Genomic DNA, 22,646 nt, shown 5'->3' with positions numbered 1-22,646 from the left:
GACCTTGTGTCATGGGTATGATTTGCATGAAAAGTGAAAATGGACCAAGATCTTCCTAATTATGACCTTAAGAAAAGGAAGTCTTCAACCTTGAACATAGTAAAGCTTGTTTTATAAATGAAATATTTAGATACATGTACATTGATCTGTAAACTGTACTTCACAATTGATAAACCTATTTTAACAAATTCAAAACTATCCTACACTAATTTTCATGATTTTAGCATGCCATATCTGTTACATCTAGTGCATCGTTTAAATCAGTTACTTCCCTTCATTGTGGTTTGAAAGCAAATTTACCTGATGTAATTCTCCTCTTCCAGCTTTTCTGAAGAGCCGTACGTATGTCTGAGAATTCTTTATGGTGACCTTGTACAAATATGGTGAACACTTTGTTCTCGGACTGATTATTCATAGAGAAATGATCTTTTACGGCAGAATTGTTTTGCAGAAGTTTCATTATAATTCCCTTAAACTTGTCAAGGTGTAACTTTCCATCCCATGGGTCCACTGTTTTGTTGTTTATGTGGATGTAGAAATATATCCTTGTGACCAAAGATCTGAAAAAGAAAAATCAAAATTTTCAATGCTTTGCTTCTCGAACAGAACTTTCAATTTAATTCACATCCTCTCTGTTCAAAATTATTACCTTTCATCCAGAGTCCTGTATTCTTTAGTGGAGACAATCTGACTTTTCAAGTGTTCTCCTACTGTTAGTAAAAATAATAATAAACCACATGTACCATTCGAGCAAACAGAATTTTAAACTTGTTCTGTTAGCTAATGTCTAATAATGCTCAAACAGAAAAAGAACTCGGATATGAGTATTTGACTTAAAATTTACTGATCAGTCACTTAAGTAATAAGATTGCTTGCACATAACAATGGAGTGCCAAATTGAAATTCTTAGATTAAATAATGTATTTTTACTAATACAATGTATAAATAATATAGTCCTTTAAATATCAGTGATTTTAACCTGCATTGCTCCTCCATGTTTCTTTATTCTGTAACGTTTCATTGATTACAATTCCCAAACTCTCAACATCCCTAACTGTTATAGAGGTATTCTGGAGGTGGATCACAGATGTATAAAACAGGGATCGTGTTCTGTAAGGAACCGAGTGATACACGGTCAGCCTGGAATTCTGGGAAGACAGAGCTGTCTGGACTTTCTGGCTATCAGGATAGACTGTGATGTCAGGGGTGATAACTCTGGTTTGGCCATAAGACTGGTAGGAGATTGTGTAAAGGAAGGCAGATATCTGAAGTCTTAAAGCAGAAAATACTAAATTTATTACTGACATTTAGTTCATTCACTTGATGCAACTAATCTTTATTATCTATGTATACAAATTACCCACATATTCTAGCATTTAAAACAATTCATAAAAAGCTTCACACAAAAAAATCTCCTTACCCATAGCTACCAACAAAGGAGTCCATTCCATCTATCAGCTTGATTGCAACATTTTTGGTTGCTATAACAAAAATTGAATATTATTACAAAATCAAACTTTTTAACTTTCAAATCTAACTGTTCAAGATCCAGCTGGAAAAATCAACATTTTCTCTCATTTATGAACTGTACTGTAAAATGTTCTAGAAAAAAATCACCAAAGATACCATTTGATTATTATTTTAAAATAAGTATGGAATTTTAAAATTTAGATAAATGTATTAATTCAATAATCTTCATATCTTGCTACTATCTCCTTAAATTATTAATATGTTTGAGAGTAACCTTGAGACTGTTGTTGCCAGGTTTGTGTCAAGGCCGTCTCTATAGTGGACCTGTTCAGATTCCACCGAGGGAGAGTAACATAGAGTCTGAAGCAATCCGAGTATCTCAGGGAAGTCTTCCCCATGTACAGTCTTAGTCTCAGTCTTGTTGCCATGGAGGCATATGGGGGAGGTTTGGTCACGGAGGGATACATTGGTTCATTACGTCCAGTGATCTTGACAAAGTAACTAAACTTTGTCACTGGTTCCCTGCAAACAGACAGCTATAATTATAGAATACTTTCTCTGCTTTCTGTGAGTTACAGGGGTAAATGTAAAACTATTTGGCCTAAAAAGCCTACATTTCCATATGGCCATATTCAGTGATTCTTAGTAATTTTTACTGCCTATTTCTGGAAACAAAGAGATACAAAACATACCCTAGTTCTGACAGAAATTCCTCTCTCAACAACATATCCAAGGTGGCAGGCACTGAAATAGAAACATTTGCAATTAGCTAAATGCTGTTTTTGCTATTTATTTAAACCACCATTTATTATTAGCTCTACGCAGCTCCATTTTTAAATGGATCTACAAGATTAGTATGCAGAGTTTGAATTCTCATATTTTAGAAACTTCAGTAAAGTTCTGAACAATATAATGTACCTGTGTGGTTTGACCAGTGTTTCTTTAATTCTTCAAAAAACGTTTGTTTTTGTTCAAAATTTAGAATGCCTTCAACTTGTAATGAGAACATTTCACTGTAAGATCCAACATCCGTGTTCACAACAACATATTTCTGCTTTGTAGGTGAAGTGAAGTTAAGGTTGGATGTTAACGCTGTGTGGCTTACACTGAGTTTATGTGATACATCTACGGTAACACCATTAGCTGTAGCTACATAGGTATACCGCCATAACATTTTCCTGAAATAAAACAAGTAAACATAAGTTATTACCTTCCTCTTTAAAAAAAATCAAATTTAGCATATATCTTTTTCTTAAACAAGAGATAAAAATACAGTAAAAACTCTTTTAAGGAATTCAAATATATGGAAATCTCAATAACAAAAAAAAATTCTATTTTTTCCACATCCTGAACATAATACTTTCTTAAATCTACATAAACAAATTTGATTAAAAGGAATTCAAAATTCATCTCCCCAATCTTGTTAGTATAAAGGTTCCTGTCCCAAGAACTTTACTGTAAGCAAGTTTTACTACATATTTCTTTTATTATCTTTAAGTCACATTACGTAATGAATACACATTTGATTTTATCGATCACAAAATTGTATGGAAAGATGCTTGGAGGTTTCAACGCAGTTTTTAAAATACTAAAGTATCTTAAAAGAAACACTTTGGAAAATCAATAAATATATTTTTCTCCTGTCTTAATTAAATATGACAAAAGAAGGTAATTTTACAAATTCACAGTAAAGCCTAATGTTATAAGACAGTAAACTGACCCTGAGCTTTTGTCCACTACTCTCTCCGAAGATCTCACACTGAAGGTCAGAGTTGAGGAAGCATCAATATCTGCAACATAGAAATAAAGGTATATTGTTAAAAGAAATTACAGTTATCATAAATTACATATACTGTGACTCATACATGTATTTGATGGACTTGCATTTTAAAATCTATTAGCATGGACATATCTACATGTACTTTAGATAAAAAGTTTTTGATATTCTTACCTGTCCAAGTGGTCTGCAGTGTATGCAGAAGACTTTTCTCAAACTTAGAGTGGTCAGAGATGAAAACTTGTCTGTTCAGTACAACACTAAACACCTGAGACATACGATATCCTTTTGTGATATTCAACACTTTCCTGGACACCCCAGCGGGATCCACCACTTTAATACGTTTGATCAGAGTGTTGTGGGATGGACCAGTGACCAGCTGTCTGTTAATGGAGTAGTCCACATTTCTGCTCTGAACATGGTACAGCAATCTAAATGCCAGTTCTCTGAAAATGTAAAAATTAGTGAACATTAACACTAATTATTTGAAACAATATACTCATTCAAAAGAAAATTCCAAAAATTTGCAAAAATGACTCCAATAGAAGTGATATGTACTTTACATTTGCTCCTCAGTGAAATCTACTCACCCACTGCTCAGTAAAATCTTTTCCTGGTTTATTATCGTCACCTTCTCTATTTTTTCACCATCGACTGTAAAGAACAAGGACAACCTATACAGTTGAACTTAGGTATCTCGAACACAGATATCTCGAATACCATGGGAATGATTTGGAAGTCCCAAGCACTTTTTCTTAATGTATTTTACCCTCAATATCTCAAACCCTCAGATATCTTGAATTTTTTTTCTCAGTCTCATTGAGTTCGAGATAACAAGGTTTGACTATACTTACCTTTGTCTGGTAAAGCATCACAAAATAGTATTTGAATGGGAAAATCAACAGAACACAAATTAATCAAACATTATCCTACCCACCATTAACAGTAGAGTTCCAAGCTTCCTTGAGCTGATTCTCCAGTAGTGTGTAATTCCTGACCCTGCCATTTAACTCAAGCCTGTGCAGATCCGAGTATCGGAACACAGCATTAGAACCACTGTATATTCTTGAGATGTACCTGTAGCTGGTGCCTGACTTCACCAATGTCACTTGGGTCAGCATAGCTAAGGGGGAAACAGGATTATGCTGTGTGGCTTTCTGCGGTTTGGAATCTCCATTTAAGGAATAAAGAACTCGACTCACTGAAGATCTAAAGAACAGTACAAAAAATAATAACCTGTCATTAGATCAATTCTATGCTTTTCAAAATCTCTTAGGAACAAATGCCAATATTCAATGGAGACAAAGTGGTTTTGGTAAAGATGTTTTTTTTTTCGTGGAAACATTATGTTTACTTGCATTCAGTTTTAAACTTGCATAGCAACTGTAATAGCTAAGAATGTTGGCCTTGCTGTAAACAGGAAATTAATGTGTGGGGTAATTTATGCCAAACATGCAATAAGGGAGTTTTTGCATAAATATCTCCCAAACCTTTAAACCTTAAGTTTTTAATCCATTTTTGCAATACATAATCAGTATTGCAAAAATAACCCCAAGCATAATCTTCTTGCTTCTAATTTGCGTATTTTACAATATGTGTAAATATCCATATTTACAGTAAAAAAAAAAAATTCAATAAGCATTTCTACAATAATTGTTGCAGAAAAAAATCAATAGTATAAAAAATGATACATAATAATTGGCTAAACAGAACCTGCTTCACTATTTCCAAGAAAAGCATTAGCAATAATATTTCATTGAAATATACTCAGTAAAAATTGGAACACAGATAGAATGTTATTTATCATATTACCAAACCAATTCCTAAAAAATGGGAAAACTTTTGGCATTATAATATTTGAAAAGATATTGCTTAAGCTGGAAAGAATCTTTATTCATTATGTACAATATGCTTACAGATCATATCTTTATTTTATCTTGTGTTTCTTTTCTTACCCGAGTTCAGTAACTAAACTCTCCTGTGATAAAATTTTGACTGTCACATTCTTGAAGTCTACAAAATATACATTGGTATAAATTAAGTAAAGGTAAACAACCCCGGTACAAGTAAATGAAGTAATGTGTCAGCAATATCCTATAATGATACAATAAATATGATTTAGTCTTACATTAGATTAACATTTTGATTATTTTACATTTTGAGGGTTCAGGGTGGTTTTTTTTAATGATATATTCAATTTATTTCACATCAGTGCATGTTTAAACATAAAGCATACATGTATATATGTTGGTGAGCATATTAAATATTAAATAAAATTAAATTAAGTACTAAATAAAATAAAATTAAATATTAAATAAAATTAAACTTAATCGTTATTTGACAAGGAATGACAAAATGACAACCAAGAGATGGTACAACATACTTGTTGAATAATCACTTCTCCATGCTGCTGCTAACTGGTACTCCATCTTTCTGTAATCTTTGGTGAGAAGAGGCACTGTCAGATCTAAGGTGAACAACCAATTATATTGGTAAAAGTCCCCCTCCAGAACAAGCTGGTAGTTACGACTGGCTGACAGGGACATTAACTGCTGTCGAAGAGCTGTCAGGTTAACATTACCCACCATTCCACTATCAACCTCAGTTCTATCCACAGACAGGAAGTACAAAATCTTGCTTACGAGTCCCCTAAAAGGTGACAAACATTGTGACTTTACAGATTTCAGAAAAAATGGCAAAAAGTCAGACAGATACATAAAGGGAAAATGCCACCATACACTCTAAATTATGATTATATAGTAAAACAGGGTTATTGAATACACAATTAAAGCGAGGTGATTTTCATTCCCCGTGGTTTTAAAAAATGTCTTGAAAACTAAATGGATCAATATAACAAGTTACGTTTATAATTAATCAAAATTATTTGTCCCTGGCACTTTGCTGTGAGCGTGTTTTACTATATGTAATATATTACACATTATAATATCTCAATTCTAATACACTACTAAATATTTTTTCTTAAACTCTCAAAATAATTCAAGTTACAAAGGTGAACTACTCACATTTTTGAGTTTACGTAATTCTCCTGGCTGAGAACTTCAACAGAGACATTCTTCAGGGTCATATCTGGAATAAATAAATGACAAGGTGCAAATAAATCATCAAACCTAATCTTAGGAAACTTGTAAAATCTACTGATGGTGGAATAAAAAAAAGAAAACAATTTAATATTGTTATATACACCCAGTTTTCAAAATCTACATATTAACAGTACATGATTTTACAAAATAATATTACATGTACAAAATAGTTTGAAGAAAAACAACAATGAATACGTACCAGTCTTAGCCCAAGTTTTTCTGAGAACCTCTGTAACATGACTCAGGTCTGACCTCAAAACGGTGTGGGACAGAATGACGGAGAACCCAGAGTTATATCTCCTGAGAGTGTTCGATCGGACGTCCATTAAGCGATATTTCCTGTATTGTGCATCAGTTGATGTTATACTAGTTTGTAATTGAGTTGTATTCACATCCTCTGATGTTCGGGAGTCTATATATGCAGTGCCATTCTTTGCAAATACAACCAATTTCCACAACATTTTCCTGTTGATAAAATACATATATTTAAAAAAAATGGATGCTGAAGGAGTTATTATCTTAAAATGCAAAGGCTCAATCAGCTCATATCTTGAATTATCAAAATCATACTTGAAAATACATACAAGTAACAGGTATATCTTAAACAGATTTTGTTTTGATGCATTAGATACTGTTCATTGTTGGCTTCAAAACCATTTTAATATTTTTCATGATATTAAAGTTTTAATTTAAGGAGAGTAGAGTGTTGTTTTTCCCAGTTGTTATAAGTTTACAGCATACAAACCCATAGGGCTTTTGTATAAATCTCTCCTGTAATGATATAGTGACTGTAGCATTTGTGAAACCTACAAATTAAAACAGCATTTACAAAAAGGAATTCTCTTTTTTTTGTGTATACTGCAATTCCAAGCCACAATAAATAACCTGTTAAGGTACCTCTTGATGTCCAATATTGTTCCAAAGCTGTGCCAAAGTTAGAAAAATCAGTAGATTTCACTTCTGCAGAGACAAACAGAGCAAAATGGATTCTATAGTCCACCAAGCTGGCTGACCGGTCAATGACCTGATACAGGGTACCTTTAGGGGTGGTAAAAGTGAGATTCTTTTGGAGTTCTGCTGCAGACAGAGTAGGGACTTCCATGGGATCCACCGTGATATTTGTTCTCTCTATAGTGTAATCCACTTGCCACACAGCAGTACTGTAAAATACATTTCATAAAATGTCTTATCAGTATCTTTCAAAAAGCAGACATCAAAAAGTAGTAGCATGGTAATTTATCATAATACCGGTAAATTGTGCGTTAATTTTTTACCTTTTTGCAATATCCACATATCTTGAGTTTCTCAAGATTTTCACTGACATTTCTTTGTCCTTAAACATTTCTGCAGAAGAAAAAAAAAACCTGTACATGCAGAATGGAAATAGATCATACAGATTAAATCAATTTGCCAATACAAGTTTATGTAAAAATCCATCAGGGTGTGTAAAAGTAAACATCTTTATTCTAAATCTATTGTTGTAACTCATTCAAAAGGAAACTGCCCAACTTAATCAAAATATAAGTGAAGAACACCTCTGTACCTGGTTGAAGTCGTATCCAAGCTGCTTTAAGGGATGTCTGAAATTTTTCTTTATGACCATATCCAATCTCTGTTGTCATGTGGAAAGAAAACAACATCCTTGACCTTGTAACAGTTTCCTTGATGGCCTTGACAGTGTATGGTTGACCTTTGATATTGGTTACGTTGATGAGAACCTCAGACAATTCCTTTATGTCCAGTGGCTTATGAGTCAAAGATTCTATGAGTGTACCATTTCTTCTCATAAAATAGCTTAACTTCCAAAAGGATACTCTGTTAAAAGCAAAATAAATCTATTAGTTTAGAAAAGAATTTGTATAAACTAAGAAAGGTCAACAACTGAAGAAGCACCATTGTGCAAATCCAGGAATATACAAACCCTTTACTATCAACAACTTCTTCTTGATGTTGATCTGTGATCCCATCTATATCCAGACAGTTACAGATTATAGACAGACAGTTACAGCTTTCATATTCTAGAAATAAATTGTAGATGCATAAAATTACATCTGAAAACAATTATCACAATTTACATTTAAATTGATCATGTAATTGTATGAAATACTTAACACTGCTTTTTGTGTTTTGTGTTTGTTTTTTCTGACAGTTAAGCCATAACATAAATACAGAGAGCTGAAAAAGTAAAAAGTTATGATTTGTTGAGTTCTTTACACGTACCATTGTACGATTTTTTCCATGTTGTAAGTATGGACTCCTGTATACTAAGATAATGCGTCCTTGCCACTTTGGAAGTAAAGTAGACAGAGAAGGCATTCCTGTAGCTGTGCAGTAGGTCACTCTCCTTAAGGATCCTAAGCTTCTGTGTGTGGAGTGTTGTGAAGTTGGCCAGCAGGACTGCAAGACGGTCATGATCAATCTGGACCAGGGATGAAGCTGGTACATACTGATCGCCCACTCTTATAAAGTAGAGAATCCTCCAGGCTCTCCTGTGTAAAACAAAGAGAGATTGTGAATAATTAGCTTCAATTTATAAAAACTATGACTAATTTCTAGTAGATCAGTTTAGATGGTAACTTACTCATTTTGTCTTGTAAAATATTCCTCTTGTCCTGCAATGTCTACTGAAATACTGCTCTTGAGGTCCGATGCTGCAAATTGAATCACATATTTAATACTGTTGAAAACATGAACTCTCAAACACCAAACTTAAACAAACTACAAGTATCCAATCTCATTATCTTCAACATGAAGGGACAAAAAAAACTGCAGGCTATTCAACAGGTTGAGATATTAAAATTCAAATATACAGTCATGTACATACTTAGAAAAGTGGTAGACTGGTAGGGACTTCAAACTTCCTTTATGATATCAACAGTATTCAAGATATTGATGTTCAAGATACTAAAGTTCAACTGTATTTAAAACCAGTTTTAAGTTATTATTCACTGATGAGAATCAACCATTCCTAATTGATATATCTGGTAAACCTTATTTCAACAGCATAATTCACAATTTAACCTGTAAACATACCTGTCAAATTTTTCTGCAGTAGTTCCGCAATTGTATGTTGCAGTTTTGCCCTCCCTCTGATGTCAAGCTTGGTGTTGAGAGCTACAGATGTGGACATGCCTCTGGACAGGTACATGGTGGTATCCAGGTCTGTGTGGCACCTGTACACACCTCTGGGTCCCACCACAGGTGACAGGTGGGAAGCGTTGATGTTGTCTGTCACCCGAGAGTCAATCACTGTGTTGGAAGCATTGTGTTTCAGGAAGTACACAAGCTTCCAAGTTGAAGTACTGAAACATAAATTTAAAAAAACAAATGTTGGTTTTTTTAATTTGAAGAAAGTGTTTTTAGTTTTTTTTTTTAATGGCTATTTACCATCGAAATTTTACTGCTGCAATTTATTCTGTATTTTTGACCACCCTGTATTTGACCTTGTTTGGCCCTGTGACATTGAGGTTAGAAGTTAGCAGGGAAGTATTTAAGCTGGCAATTTAAATCAAAGTTTCCCATTAAAAGTAAATCATTACCCTGTGGACTTGTGAATAAGTTCTTCTTGTTTCACAATTTGAACTGATACTGCACCAAAACCTAAAAGGTAACATTGTTTACAACACTTTAGACAGTGAAGAAAATGTTTTGACATGTACTATAAACCAGAGAAAATAAATCTGTATCATGCTTCCTAGTCCTACATAGAAAGAAAAAGATACTCCTCAGTAAAATAAATATATAGCAAGGCAAGGTCTGCAATAAAAATTGCGCTGAAAATGAGAGAATGCATCTTTGCCAGACATTTAGCATACTTCACCTCTCTTTGTCCAAGCCTTTTGTAGACTTATTTTGAAATCTTGCTTCTTTTCTCTTGCCATCTTTGTAGTCAGATAGAGAGGAAAGTGCATCTGATAATCCAGGAAGTTGGTAGTAGACCTGACCAGCTGATACTTCCTTCCTGTTACAGAGGTCAGGCTTCCCACCGCTATCTGTAAGTGAGTGAAGTCCAAACGAGGGATCTCTGCCCGTACCAAATGGGAACTGTTTAAAGTCAGTGTGTAGTCCCACTTCGAGACCACTCTTCTAAAAAATTCCAATTGTATGCAATGATGATGCTGTGCATTGACTTAGATACATCTGTACTGAAGGTATTTTTATGACAATTATTTTCAAGTATGTGTGGCAAGCAAGTTACATGTAAATTTTAATTCTTTCTTTCCTTACCCATTGGTATCTATGTACTGTTTCTGTCTGATAAAAGACACTTTCACTTCCTCAGAACCTTTGAATGCAAACATATGCAAAAACACATTGTAAATAACTATTGCAAGTATTAAAAGCTGATTTGATATCTCAAAGACTTTTTCTTGAAATATAGACTTCAATCCACAGAGAGGCCCATGGGCCACATTGCTCACCTGAGCACGTTGGCTAGGAGTTCAGTATTTTATGAGTGGTATCAACCTATCCCTAAGGGGAGGGGGGGCATGATTCAAACAAACTTGAATCTACACTGAGGATACTAACATTCTTTGGCAAATCATGGCTTTAGAAGTTTTTAAAAAGATTTATTTTCCTCTAAGTTTTATCTTCTATTGTGCCCCCACCCTATCCCCAGGGATCATAATTTGAACAAACTTGAATTTACACTACCTGAGGATGCTTCCATATAAATTTGACCAATCATGGCTTTGCTGTTCTTGAGAAGAAGATTTTTAAAGATTTTTCCTATGTACTTCTATGGAAATCTTTGATAGTTCATTGTGGCCCCACCCTACCCCGTTGTCATGATTTGAACAAACTTGAATCTACACAACCTGAGGGTGTTTCCACATAAGATTCATCTTTCCTAGAACAGTAGTTCTGGAGAAGAAAGTTTTCCCTATGTATTCCTATGTAAAATTTTAATCATCCATTGTGGCCCCATCCTAGCCCCAGGTGTCATGATTTGAACAAATTTGAATCTATACTACCTGAGGATGCTTCCACATAAATATGACCAAACATGGCCTTGTGGTTCTTGAGAAGAAGATTTTTAAAGAATTTTCCTATGTATTCCTATGTAAAACTTTGATTGTCCATTGCAGCCCCACCCTACCCCCCAGGGGTCATGATTTGAACAAACTTGAATCTACACTACCTGAGGATGTTTCCATGCAAGTTTCATCTTTTCTGGCTTAGTGGTTCTTGGGAAGAAAATTTTTAAAAGATGCCATTAATTTTTCTAATTTGTAATTATCTCCCCTTGGAAGAAGGCGTGGCCCTTCATTTGAACAAACTTGAATCCCATTTACTGAAGGATACTTTGTGGCAAGTTTGGTTGAAATTGGCTCAGTGGTTCTTGAGAAGAGGTCGAAAACGTCAAAAGTTTACAGACAGACAGGCAGACAGAAGGAAAGGCATATGGACAACGGACAAAATGTGATCAGAAAAGCTCACTTGAGCTTTCAGCTCAGGTTAGCTAAAAATGTACTTCAAACTAACTGTTGTATTGTTTCTTCCACTCCAATGCTATTTTTTCCTCCATCTTTTTAATGTCTTCCACTGACACAAAAGAGCTGACATACAGAGAAGACACACGGCGGGCAGTAATGAACTCTGTAGATTCTGTATTTTTGACGACTCTGTATTTGACCTTATTTGGCCCTGTGACATTGAGGTTAGAGGTCAGCAGGGAGGTATTTAAGCTGGTAGTACTCCTGGAATCCACCTCAGATCCCCCAACATTAATGGTGTAACTCAACTCCCAGGAAGAAGACTTTCTAGAATTAATTTTTATTATAAAAAAATCACCTCAGGATCAAGATGTCTGAGGTTAAAATATCATGCTTAAGGTTCATAGACTATCTGAAAAGAGAGATAACTCTCACTGGAATAAATTAACCCTCATGCAAAAATGTCCATTTTTAGCAATGTTACAATTCCTTAATTGAACATCTTAGCATTGTGGAAATATGCCTAAACAGTGAGGTATTTCCAATGATTATAATGAATAATGTGAAAATTTCCTGATTTAAAGGAAAAATTACATACTCAGTTGTCTTGTTCTTGCTATTGGAAAATGTTTCTTGTTGATTTCCAAAAGTCAGGTTCACTAAAGATGAGTTGACTCCTAGAAGTGAAATCAAAATCAAATGTGAAACCAGAAGTCTTTGATAAGATTGTAGTTCTATTGGTTTTGAACTTCTGATAGTGTAAGAGAAAATATTTGCCCTTGCATGACTGTAGCTCTATTGGTTTTGAACGTCTGACAGTGTAAGAGAAAATACTTGCACTTGCAACATTTCTCTACAAAATTATGCACCTTTATGTTATCTACTTGTGTACCCAATTTTTGTTGTTGTTGAAATCAGATTAAAACTGTAGAAGGACCAGATTTTGAAGAAAAAAAATGTTCACAGGCAGACAGACAAACAAATCGATGATAAACGTCTTAGTTACCAATGCATAATCTCATATGGTCTTAATGAACTGTTAGAACATAGGAAATCCTCCTTAGTTAGTATAACTTATATGAAATCTATTATGCATACCTGGGTGCTGCTGCACAAACGTGGCAATGATAGCCTTTTTAATGTCTTCCTTGGCAGACTCAGACACTTTGTGGTTGAGATGGACAGAGAAAACCTTGTTCTTATCAGTAACCTCATCAGTATGTACCAGACTGAACTTCTGTTTCCATGATGTAGTAGCATTAAAGGTTGTGTTAAAAGTTGTGCTGTTAATGGCTGGTGGGGCAATAATACTACCATTGACTTTCAGAATGAAAGGCAAATGCCAAGCTGATGATCTATAAAGAAGAGAAAAACAACAAATACATTCTCAGTTTTTTTTTGTTTTTTTTTTTTGACAAAAACCTGAACAACCATCAATGATCTAAAATGTATGATAATGTTCCTGAATCACATTCAATGATGTGTGATGACTTACCCATCTTTTTTCTTGTACTCTCTTGTTGTGTTTGTCATCTCTACTGAAACTGTAGATCCTAGAACAATGCAACTTCATTATTAGACAAAAATATGATTCATAAATTAGACATTAATTTTTTCATGTGACAGAAACTTTCATATCCTTATAGCAAATATTCATGATCTTTTTATAGTAACCTTTGAAATACTTTGCGTAGTACCACTGTAACCATGCCCCAAATCTTCCATAAAGTGAAGGAGGAACCCAAGTCTGTAGAATCAAGCCTCCTGATTGGCTATAACTGATATATTTGTGATTTCTTGACCACGACCACGTAAAATCCAGTTTGTGACCATCCGATGAAGTGAAGTGGTATTTATTATTAAAGTTATTCCAATTAATAGGTAAATATGATGATGGCTTCTGATATTTTCCATTTTTCACAATGTGGTAATAGACAACCCAGGATGACTTCCTGTTGGAAATAAAGATAGAAACACTCAAAGAGACATGTAATTTCATAACTATACATCAACAAATACATTTATTTGATGATATTCATTTTCCATGCCACTGTGACAAGTGATTTTATTATTTATTCACAACACAAAGAAATCTCCTTGTGAAAATAGATAGCCCTGTAATATTTTTCAATTCTTTTTTTTAAAAGAGAATTCCAAATAAAAATATATTTTTGATATAAGATTTATTTCTCTTACATAAATAAATCTAACAGAAAGACATATTCTTTTCATTTAAAAATATCTCTTTTTCTGTGAGAAATGTCTCATCTTTTCTAATGATAATACAATGGCTTGACATATACAACTGGTATTTTTTGGAAGACAATACAATCTATCAGTACACTAGTGCTTACCTAATGACATCTAAATGGTAAGTTATTTTATACTTACCCATGACTATCAATAACTTCTTCTTGGTGAGCAATAGAAATCTGGCATCCACAATCTAAAAAGCAATTATCAGTAGACATAAAAACTATAATCATGCACTCATTAACCCCGTAGCACCATTTAAACATTTCTATTCCTCACTTTTTTGGTAATTAACAGTTGATATTAAAAATTCCAGTGAAGCTTCAAAACCTTACAAAATTTGACACTTGAACAAGTAAATCAGTTTGAGAAAACTTTCCAGTTCAATAAAGTAATAGATCTATAAGGAGTTCACTTTTCCATCCCTAATGGAAAGAGCTCATCTTTACTGCAAAAGGAAAAACTAATTCAAAAGTTTAATATAATTTGCTTTATTAAAAAATACCTGGATGTCTGTCAATATATTCCTTGGTCAGAGCTTTTTCCACTTTCCCATACTCAGAAATAGACAGCTTGTGATTGAGATAGAACTTCAACAAGTACTGATAGTAATAGAGGTCAATATCTGTTCTGACCTTGACCCTATTGGAGGTCACTGACGTCCAGTCTATTAGTGTGGTATTCAATGTTGGCCACAAATGGGCATCCATAACTACCTTATTCTTGTATAAAATAAAGTATGTCAGTCTCCATATAGATTTTCTGCACAAAGAGAAAAAATATCGTTATTATATTCAAATTTACTGTGCATGACATTGATAATCAGTTTGTATCATTTATAATTTCATTTTGTAGAATAACTTACCCACTTCCTGCATAGTAACTTTTCTGTGGCAAAACATGGACGGAGATGCAATTACATGTCTTTAAATCTATAAAACAGAAGATACTTTCAATTTTGATTTATTTTTGATAAATGATTTTTTCTTTAGCAATGTGAAACACAGTTATAAATTTGAAATAAAATCAGATTAAATAATTTTACACACAACTCAACAAAAGTAAAGCAAAATTTTGCCAAGATGACACAATTCAATTTATCATTACCTGATCTTACGTTCATTTTGTACCAGGCCTGAAGTAATGCCGATTCAAGGTTACGGATTGCCTCAGTATTCACCGTCAAATGCTCCTCCGTCCACAAGTGGAATGACCTTGAGAATCTCCACTGTCCGACAACAGAGTTATCCACCAGTTTGTAGGTTTCATTGTACACATTGGTCCAGGAGAAATCTAATTTATATACATCAATGGAGGAGTGGTACTGTGAGCTGATGAGGCGAGTTCCATGTTGGACAAAATATACCAACCGCCAGCACCATTTCCTATGTGAAACATAATTTAGATAATAGATTAATAAATCTTTAATAAAAATGAATGCTATTAATATGTATTTAAATACAAGCCTTTCATGTAAAATGTTACATTAGCAATGCTTAGGGAAGCATCTCTTAGCATTTTAATTCCCAGCTCTGGTTCAATGACTAAGTAACCTATGCAAACCTGATCAAAACTCATCATATAAATGTACATCCTTTTTAAGTAACTCATATAAATCATCAAAATGCAAAATACAAATGTACCTCCTTTTTAATAATTCCCCCCCAAAAAAAAAAAAATTCTGCTTCTTAGTTTCACGAACAAGTACTGCATGTGCAGATGTTTGAATTTAAGCACCTTCTGTCCTTTATATTCCCAGCCTTTTCATGACTATACCGCCAACATATGAATTTACATGTCACCAATGGAGACAAGTACTTATAAGCACCACTAATGATATCAATAATTCCTTTATGATACACAGATACTTTAAATAACACCTAACTAAAGGTACTGCAATTAAAATGTCTTGATATAGTAAACTAGTCTTTTCTAACTAGAAAATCTGAAGCTTACCTTGTGATATCACTCCAATACTGCTCTTGTTCTTTAATCAAGATGGTGACATCCTGCCCTGGACTACATTCTTAATATATATGGACACAGATAATTAACAAATTAACTGAGATAATACAATCCTAATATGTTCAATAAATTTCAAAAAAACTTTAATATTTAAAATCCCTTCACCCACCAACAAAAAATGTTATACTTACTAAGTACACTTTTACACCATTCAGGCTTCAGCACTCTTCTGACCCTAAACCATTCTTGTTCTGACACTTCAGAGGAAAAGGTCAAGGAGAAATGGCTATTATACGATAACCAGGTCGATGACATTTGACCTGTGTATAAATGATACGCTTGACCAGTGATGCCCTTGATTTCTTCTGATTGGAACAACTGATGTGTGACAGGGGTGACAAATTGGCTGCGGAGTTCCCCTTGATTGGACATCAAATAAAATACCAACTTCCAGAGTATAGAGCTGTTCAAATGAAAACTCATGTTTACATGTCATTGAGTAATAAGAGTGCAGGCAATATGAAATCCAACAGCAATAATTTCAGACGCTTCCACCTTTTTTTTTTCTTTGTTTCAACCTACCTGTTGGTTCTGAACACTTTTTCCTGGTAGTCAATATATAAATCTAAATTCTTATATTTTGATGATTCTGAAATTTAAGATAAAAATATACATGTATATGCTATACCTGTAAGTAAATTTTTTAAATGTTTAAAGTGTTTTAAAATTTGATTCTTCATATTTTTTTCAACAATAACTGACAGTGTTTTCCATCATAAACATATGTGATAATTAATTACCAATTGTTAGATCTGCTATAAATGTAATTTTGAAATTTACCTATCCATTTTCTTCTAATAATATCCAGAAGTTGCACCTTCATACTACCTTCCAAATCAAGATAGTTAATCTTGGTGGTGAAGTATAGTGTAAACTGGTTCCTTGTGTTTAGTAGTCCTTCTGTCAATACATACACTGGGTATTTTGAGGCTAGAGAGATCATAGTTATGTTGTACACTAGTGTTCTCTGACTATACAGTACAGACACTGGGGATACAAGCTTCTCATCCACAAAAAGAGCATACCATAACATAGTGACAGCTTCTCTGAAAGAAATCAAGAATACATTATATAGTGGACTCACCTGAAAAAACAACAATGGAGAAAAAACACTCATAATGTATAACCAAACAAAAAAAGTCACAACTAGGTTGATTTGGTGACAGAGTATCCAAATTATAAAAATATTATTAGCAAGAATTCACAACACTGTATTACTGTGTTTGTTATAAATCAATTATTGTATATACATGTATATACATGTATTGTCTGAACTCCATTGATTTTATCCATGTTTACAACATATTTGGAAATAAGTCAAATACAATTAAGTGCCCGTGTGTAGGTGTTCAGTGTGTCACTCATATTGCCCCCATCTGGCTCAAACTTAACCCAAAGAGTGTCCTCATGTACTTTGCTAAAAAACAGGATCTTCTGAGATATTCAATTTATGCTTTAATTTCTAGAGTTAGGGATGCATCCAGGTTTGATTTGATTATATGGATGTCCTGAGCATCATATTAGTTGTTTGATAAATGAAGAAGGCAACAAAGATAGAAACAATCAATCTACAAATCACAAATCATATACTTACCTCTTCAAATATACAGAAAAAGTGCTATATCCCAGAATCTGGACATGAAGTCTTTTTCCTGCAAAAGAACATATTTCTTTTTGTATATGTAACAACTTATTTCTACAACATAAAGCTAGCACCTAAAGCTGATATTCTTATTCTGATCAGCAAGAAAAACGAGTTTAAATTTAGTACCCACAAAATACCTGAAAATGTGGTAGAATTCCAAGCACTTTGCAGGGACTCAGTTATGTCTTTCCATCGATCAAGCTTGATGTAGCCCTCAAAATAGATCGAGAACAGATCAGTCTTGAGGTAGAGCTGTTGGAGGGAGTGTTTAGTGTACACCTGGTAAGGCTGACCTCCTGACCTGGAGAAAACCAGCTGTGATTGGTTCTTCCTCCAGCTCTGTAACCATGACATCGAGGGGGTGGAGATCAGATGAGCATTAATCACAAGGTCACCAAGTGACACAAAACATACCACGTTGGACACAATATCACTAGAAAAATGAATAATAAAAGATCTCATTGCAGAAATATTGGCTTGTCAACAAAATATTGTTATAATAACAGGGTTACATAATTAACAAAACAATTATTATCTTGGTCATAATGTATCAATATGTCATCCCCAAATCCCAGAGCAAAAAACTTACCCTGATGTGCTGACATATTCCTCAATTAAATGACTGGGAGCTATGCTGGCAAGGGATACTGAAAATAATCATTTATAAAAAGAAATGAAGCAAAACTGTTGGAAGATAATTATTTAAGGATATTTTCAAATTTTGTGAGAGATATTGGTGTGTAAATTAAATATAGACTTGTCAGGCATATTGCATGAAGATTGAATGCAGCGGCCTTCATGAAAAATATGCTTATGTGCATTGGTCTGCATGATTAACACATCAATAATTCACATGTACAGTAAAATACGCTTATAACAAAGTGCCAGGGACAGACGATTTTGCTTCATTATAAGCTTAATTCATTATATCTGTCAAGTTTACAATAAATTTTAAAGTCACAAGGAATGAAAATCACTTTGCTATAAGCATCATTTCATTATATGCATGTTCACTATAAGCGTGTTTTACTGTATCTATGAATGTTAGGTATAGTGCAAGTCAAATTTTATTAGAATTAATTAATCAATCCAATACTGAAGGGGGAGAGCCTTTTAAAAAAATGTTTACAGACAGAAAGGCAAATAGATTGATACCTCACAAGAAGTATTAGCTCCTCTGATCAACAAATTGAGATAAAAACTCAGAATCATAATCCACATGTCATATTCCTGGTAACTCACCATTATAGTCCAGCCAGGCTTGTTTTGTAAGTGCTGTAAACTGGTCTCCGTCCCCAGGATCTACCTCACCCTCTATGAGGAGGTTATAACCATAGCTATAACGATACTGTCTAGATCCATTATACAACTTGTACTGATTGCCATTTATATCAGTCAAATTTTCCATTCTCATATACTGTAAATAATTTTTGTTTCCATCTAGATTTGGATATGAAAATATCTCCCGAATTTGAAAGTAGTAAACTAAAGCTGTTAAAGGCTCCCTGAAAAAGAAAAAAATTTCTTTTATCACATGGACATACACAGATATGTATATGCATTGAATAAAACAATAAAACTCTATTCTCTTTATCAGCACTTTTTTTTCCAATAAAGTATTTGGAAACCATACAAAATAATTAAATGGCTCCAATTTTGCAACTGTAATTGAAGAAATATATCCCTTGTATAACTGAAAAATTTGAAATTTACCCATTTTCTCCCACATATTTTTCTCTTCTGTGAATAAAAACATTACATATTGAACAGTTATAACCTGAAAAAGAGAAAAAAAGTAAGTAAAGAATATATAATATTTAATAAATGTAACCCTAGAAAACTACAACTAGCTCTTAATGTAATACAAAATCTCTACCTGGTTCAGCCTTATACCAAGCATTCTGGATTTCTTTACCAAATTTGGTCAAATCACTCTGTACAACAGAACCTTCTATAAATAGATCATAGTGGTGTCTGTACCATAACAGTTCATGGTCATCCAAACTTCCTGTGTAGAATTTAGCTTTGATTTCATAGTGGTTCTGTAGAGCTACCATGTATGGATCCTTATTGTTAGGTGGCTGAATTGATTTTCCCATATACAGGACAAAAATATACAGCCTGGTGACCTCTGACCTACAAATTTTATTGAAAAGAAGTCAGTTTTTGCTTCCATTGTATTGGAAATACTATGACAGACATTCCCAGATTGATACATTGTGTTTCAAAGTAATGCACAGAGAAAGCTTACCCATTGTAATCCATGTATTCATCTGTACTCTTAATTGATATGTCATAAAGTTGGCAGGCTGTTGCTGATGAATCTTTTAAAAAAAATCACTCTGCATGAACATTACCGGCATTTAATAAACTGTCAAACCTGGGAATCTCAAAAAAAGTTAAATAAGTGATATACTAATATATGGCAAGGCGATTTGACAGTCCCAATGATAACATTATTAAGAATTCAGTTTCAAACTTGTTATCTTCATTCATGTGAAATATAAGCATTCCCTCAACCTTAACTTCAAAACAAAACAGTATGTGACAAAAACATTGAAGACTGAAATACTTACTACAATTATTCTGAGTTTTATAAACTTCCAATATAACTTTCTCCCAAATAGCCATTTCCATATCAGATGGACCTGGTCCATAAACATCAAGGAATAAACTGTCTGATAATGGGAATATAAACTCCGGGACAACATCATACAATTTAACATTGGAGGTGTAGTGTTTTTCTATCTGTGCCTGTATGTCTTTCTTACTGGGTGGCTTGATGTTGGATGATACACCTGATATCGATATATTATATCGAAGGAAAGTCAGCAATTCTCCTCGGTGCTTCCTACAAATAAGTCAATAAAATTAGCTAGGGTGTTTCAATGCAAAGTTTTAATTATTTCATTGAGCAATTAATTCAAATTAATTAAAGGTATAAGTCAGAATATTCTTATATATACCTCTCTTCATAAATGAATTTAGGTGTAGATATTCTATAAGGAAAGTCCATGTTACTCCTGTGCAGTTCCTGTATAGCTGTACAATTTTAAAAAATGGAACAAATATAAATTTACCTTTTATATGTGAATATTTTCCACAAAAAACATTTCTATTACAACATTTAGTGATAATTACTAGCATGTCAACATAACTGGAACTTACAACCTCAACAAATACTGAAATATAAATGATGTCTTTTAAAAGAGGACATACATGTATGCTCACTTATTACATTCCAAAGAACTATTAGAACTTAAGTAATCAATGAAAATTGGTCTAAGCAAATTGAAATGATTCCAAATACTATTTATTTTTATCATGGGATATCTCTTCTTGGAATTCACATAAAATGCATAATAAACAAAACACAACAAGACCTTTATTTGCCTCCATATATGCATCTTTAATAGCATCTATCAGTGTTGAGTCTATCTCACTTCCCAGAAGATTGATAAAGAAGCTGTCCTCAAAAACCTGCACTACAGAAGTCGATGCTGGCACTTTGTGTGTGGTAGGTTTAGTGGTGCTAGGACTTGGTGCCGCTGTAGTGGTGGTGGTAGTAGTGGTGGACTGAGTGGTTGGTTTAGTTGTTACAGTGGTGGATTTCTTGGTAGTAGTCTCTGTGGTTGAGACTAGTGTTGTTGTGGTAGATGTTGTTTCTGTGGTTGTCTCTGGTGTTGTGGGTTGTGGGGTGGTTGTTGATTCTGTTGTTGTTTTGGGTTGTTTGGTTGATGTTTCTGTGGTTGTCTCTGGTGTTGTAGGTCGTGGTGTTGTTTTTGGTTGTAAGGTTGTTTTCGTTGTTATCTCTTCCGTTGTGAGTTTTGGGGTAGTTGTTGGGTTCTGAGTTGTTTGCCTCTGTGTTGCTGGCTGTTTTGTTGTCAGTGGAGTTGTTGATGGAGTTGCTGTTGAAGATGTTGTAGATTTTGTCTGATTGATGGTTGTTGTGGAGTCACAAGAGGTGCTTGCTGACAATAAAACATTTTTTTTTTGTAAAAGACTGTGTTGACTAAAAAAACTGCCCTCCATAAAAAAGTGTAGTAAAACTATTCTTGTCAATGAAAAATCCACTGACTTTAAATAGGACGTGTTGTACTCTAAGGGTTGTTACTTTTACTTCTGCGTTATAAAATTATAACTTTTGCTTTATTAATTATATTTGTAGTCATGTCAGAAATTTGGGAATTTCTGAGTCTACCAGTCCAAACAAAGAGTCTATCAATCCAAACAAAGAGATAATATACATAAAATGCTTCATGCTAAAACATTCTACATGCAGACACTAATTGAGTTCAAATGAAATGATATTTGTGGCATTTTACTTTTAAATACTAAATGATCTCTTTGGTAAACTCATTAAGCTACCTAGGCAAAAACTAGCTTTAAAAAAACTAGTTGGATAGATAAGTAAAAACCAGCTAAGTAAAAACTCTTTCAGCTAGCTAGGTAAAAATATTAACCAAAGATGAGAACAAAAAAATTATCTACATTACCTTTACCAGCACAACAGCAGTAGGATTCATTCTTCTTTTGACCATATCTCACACAGGTTCCAGATCCACATTGGTTCAAATAAGCTGAAATTAAGTATCATACTACTGTAAGTATTGGTAGTTAACTAGTTAATAAAGAAAGTAGTTGTCTACATAAAAGCCAATCTTTGTTCAATCGGAATATGCAGGCAACATAAAACAAGGGTTAAATGGTAAAAAATATTACACAAGCCACCTTTGAGGTACACTGATACCATATTTAATGAGATAAATTATTATGACCACTTAATGTTGCTAATGAAAATATTCTTTGAAACTGCACTTAGCTGACTACCATTGTTTTTGATGGAGATATCAGGAACAATATGGAATATACATTGGTTCCCATATATGAATTTAGTATATATGAATCCATTTTAGTATTTTTGAAGGATGTCCTGA

At 33.6% G+C, this 22,646-nt stretch overlaps 1 protein-coding gene across 1 annotated transcript in view; it reads right to left on the bottom strand.

Annotated features, from left to right (window-relative positions):
• LOC133190156 (uncharacterized) overlaps positions 1–22,646 on the bottom strand; it is a 101,570-nt gene that overhangs the window by 3,208 nt on the left and 75,716 nt on the right. The window contains exons 7-56 of the mRNA XM_061325634.1: positions 22,206–22,289; positions 21,088–21,680; positions 20,676–20,743; positions 20,286–20,560; positions 19,961–20,033; positions 19,586–19,845; positions 19,423–19,486; positions 18,952–19,214; positions 18,299–18,356; positions 17,847–18,142; positions 17,659–17,716; positions 16,845–17,110; positions 16,587–16,653; positions 16,196–16,467; positions 15,996–16,065; positions 15,147–15,424; positions 14,905–14,971; positions 14,545–14,801; positions 14,178–14,232; positions 13,461–13,738; positions 13,282–13,339; positions 12,885–13,141; positions 12,385–12,463; positions 11,836–12,113; positions 10,576–10,633; positions 10,169–10,434; positions 9,888–9,948; positions 9,382–9,650; positions 8,930–8,999; positions 8,577–8,837; positions 8,270–8,356; positions 7,892–8,163; positions 7,623–7,692; positions 7,246–7,508; positions 7,094–7,154; positions 6,548–6,813; positions 6,271–6,334; positions 5,631–5,896; positions 5,203–5,260; positions 4,185–4,456; positions 3,838–3,901; positions 3,422–3,693; positions 3,191–3,260; positions 2,389–2,648; positions 2,163–2,214; positions 1,745–1,992; positions 1,421–1,481; positions 980–1,272; positions 650–710; positions 301–560 (exon numbers count right to left, since the gene is read on the bottom strand). Of these exons, the coding sequence (XP_061181618.1) occupies positions 301–560; positions 650–710; positions 980–1,272; positions 1,421–1,481; positions 1,745–1,992; positions 2,163–2,214; positions 2,389–2,648; positions 3,191–3,260; positions 3,422–3,693; positions 3,838–3,901; positions 4,185–4,456; positions 5,203–5,260; positions 5,631–5,896; positions 6,271–6,334; positions 6,548–6,813; positions 7,094–7,154; positions 7,246–7,508; positions 7,623–7,692; positions 7,892–8,163; positions 8,270–8,356; positions 8,577–8,837; positions 8,930–8,999; positions 9,382–9,650; positions 9,888–9,948; positions 10,169–10,434; positions 10,576–10,633; positions 11,836–12,113; positions 12,385–12,463; positions 12,885–13,141; positions 13,282–13,339; positions 13,461–13,738; positions 14,178–14,232; positions 14,545–14,801; positions 14,905–14,971; positions 15,147–15,424; positions 15,996–16,065; positions 16,196–16,467; positions 16,587–16,653; positions 16,845–17,110; positions 17,659–17,716; positions 17,847–18,142; positions 18,299–18,356; positions 18,952–19,214; positions 19,423–19,486; positions 19,586–19,845; positions 19,961–20,033; positions 20,286–20,560; positions 20,676–20,743; positions 21,088–21,680; positions 22,206–22,289 (8,679 nt within the window). The remainder of the gene's footprint in view (positions 1–300; positions 561–649; positions 711–979; positions 1,273–1,420; positions 1,482–1,744; positions 1,993–2,162; positions 2,215–2,388; positions 2,649–3,190; positions 3,261–3,421; positions 3,694–3,837; positions 3,902–4,184; positions 4,457–5,202; positions 5,261–5,630; positions 5,897–6,270; positions 6,335–6,547; positions 6,814–7,093; positions 7,155–7,245; positions 7,509–7,622; positions 7,693–7,891; positions 8,164–8,269; positions 8,357–8,576; positions 8,838–8,929; positions 9,000–9,381; positions 9,651–9,887; positions 9,949–10,168; positions 10,435–10,575; positions 10,634–11,835; positions 12,114–12,384; positions 12,464–12,884; positions 13,142–13,281; positions 13,340–13,460; positions 13,739–14,177; positions 14,233–14,544; positions 14,802–14,904; positions 14,972–15,146; positions 15,425–15,995; positions 16,066–16,195; positions 16,468–16,586; positions 16,654–16,844; positions 17,111–17,658; positions 17,717–17,846; positions 18,143–18,298; positions 18,357–18,951; positions 19,215–19,422; positions 19,487–19,585; positions 19,846–19,960; positions 20,034–20,285; positions 20,561–20,675; positions 20,744–21,087; positions 21,681–22,205; positions 22,290–22,646) is intronic.

Source organism: Saccostrea echinata, unplaced genomic scaffold (assembly GCF_033153115.1).
Source record: "Saccostrea echinata isolate AGI-Se365-2 ecotype Australia unplaced genomic scaffold, CSIRO_AGI_Sech_v1 ptg000022l, whole genome shotgun sequence".
Taxonomy (NCBI): Eukaryota; Metazoa; Mollusca; class Bivalvia; order Ostreida; family Ostreidae; genus Saccostrea; species Saccostrea echinata.
Note: the sequence above shows the minus strand (reverse complement) of the source record. Positions and strands in the feature narration are given on the sequence as shown.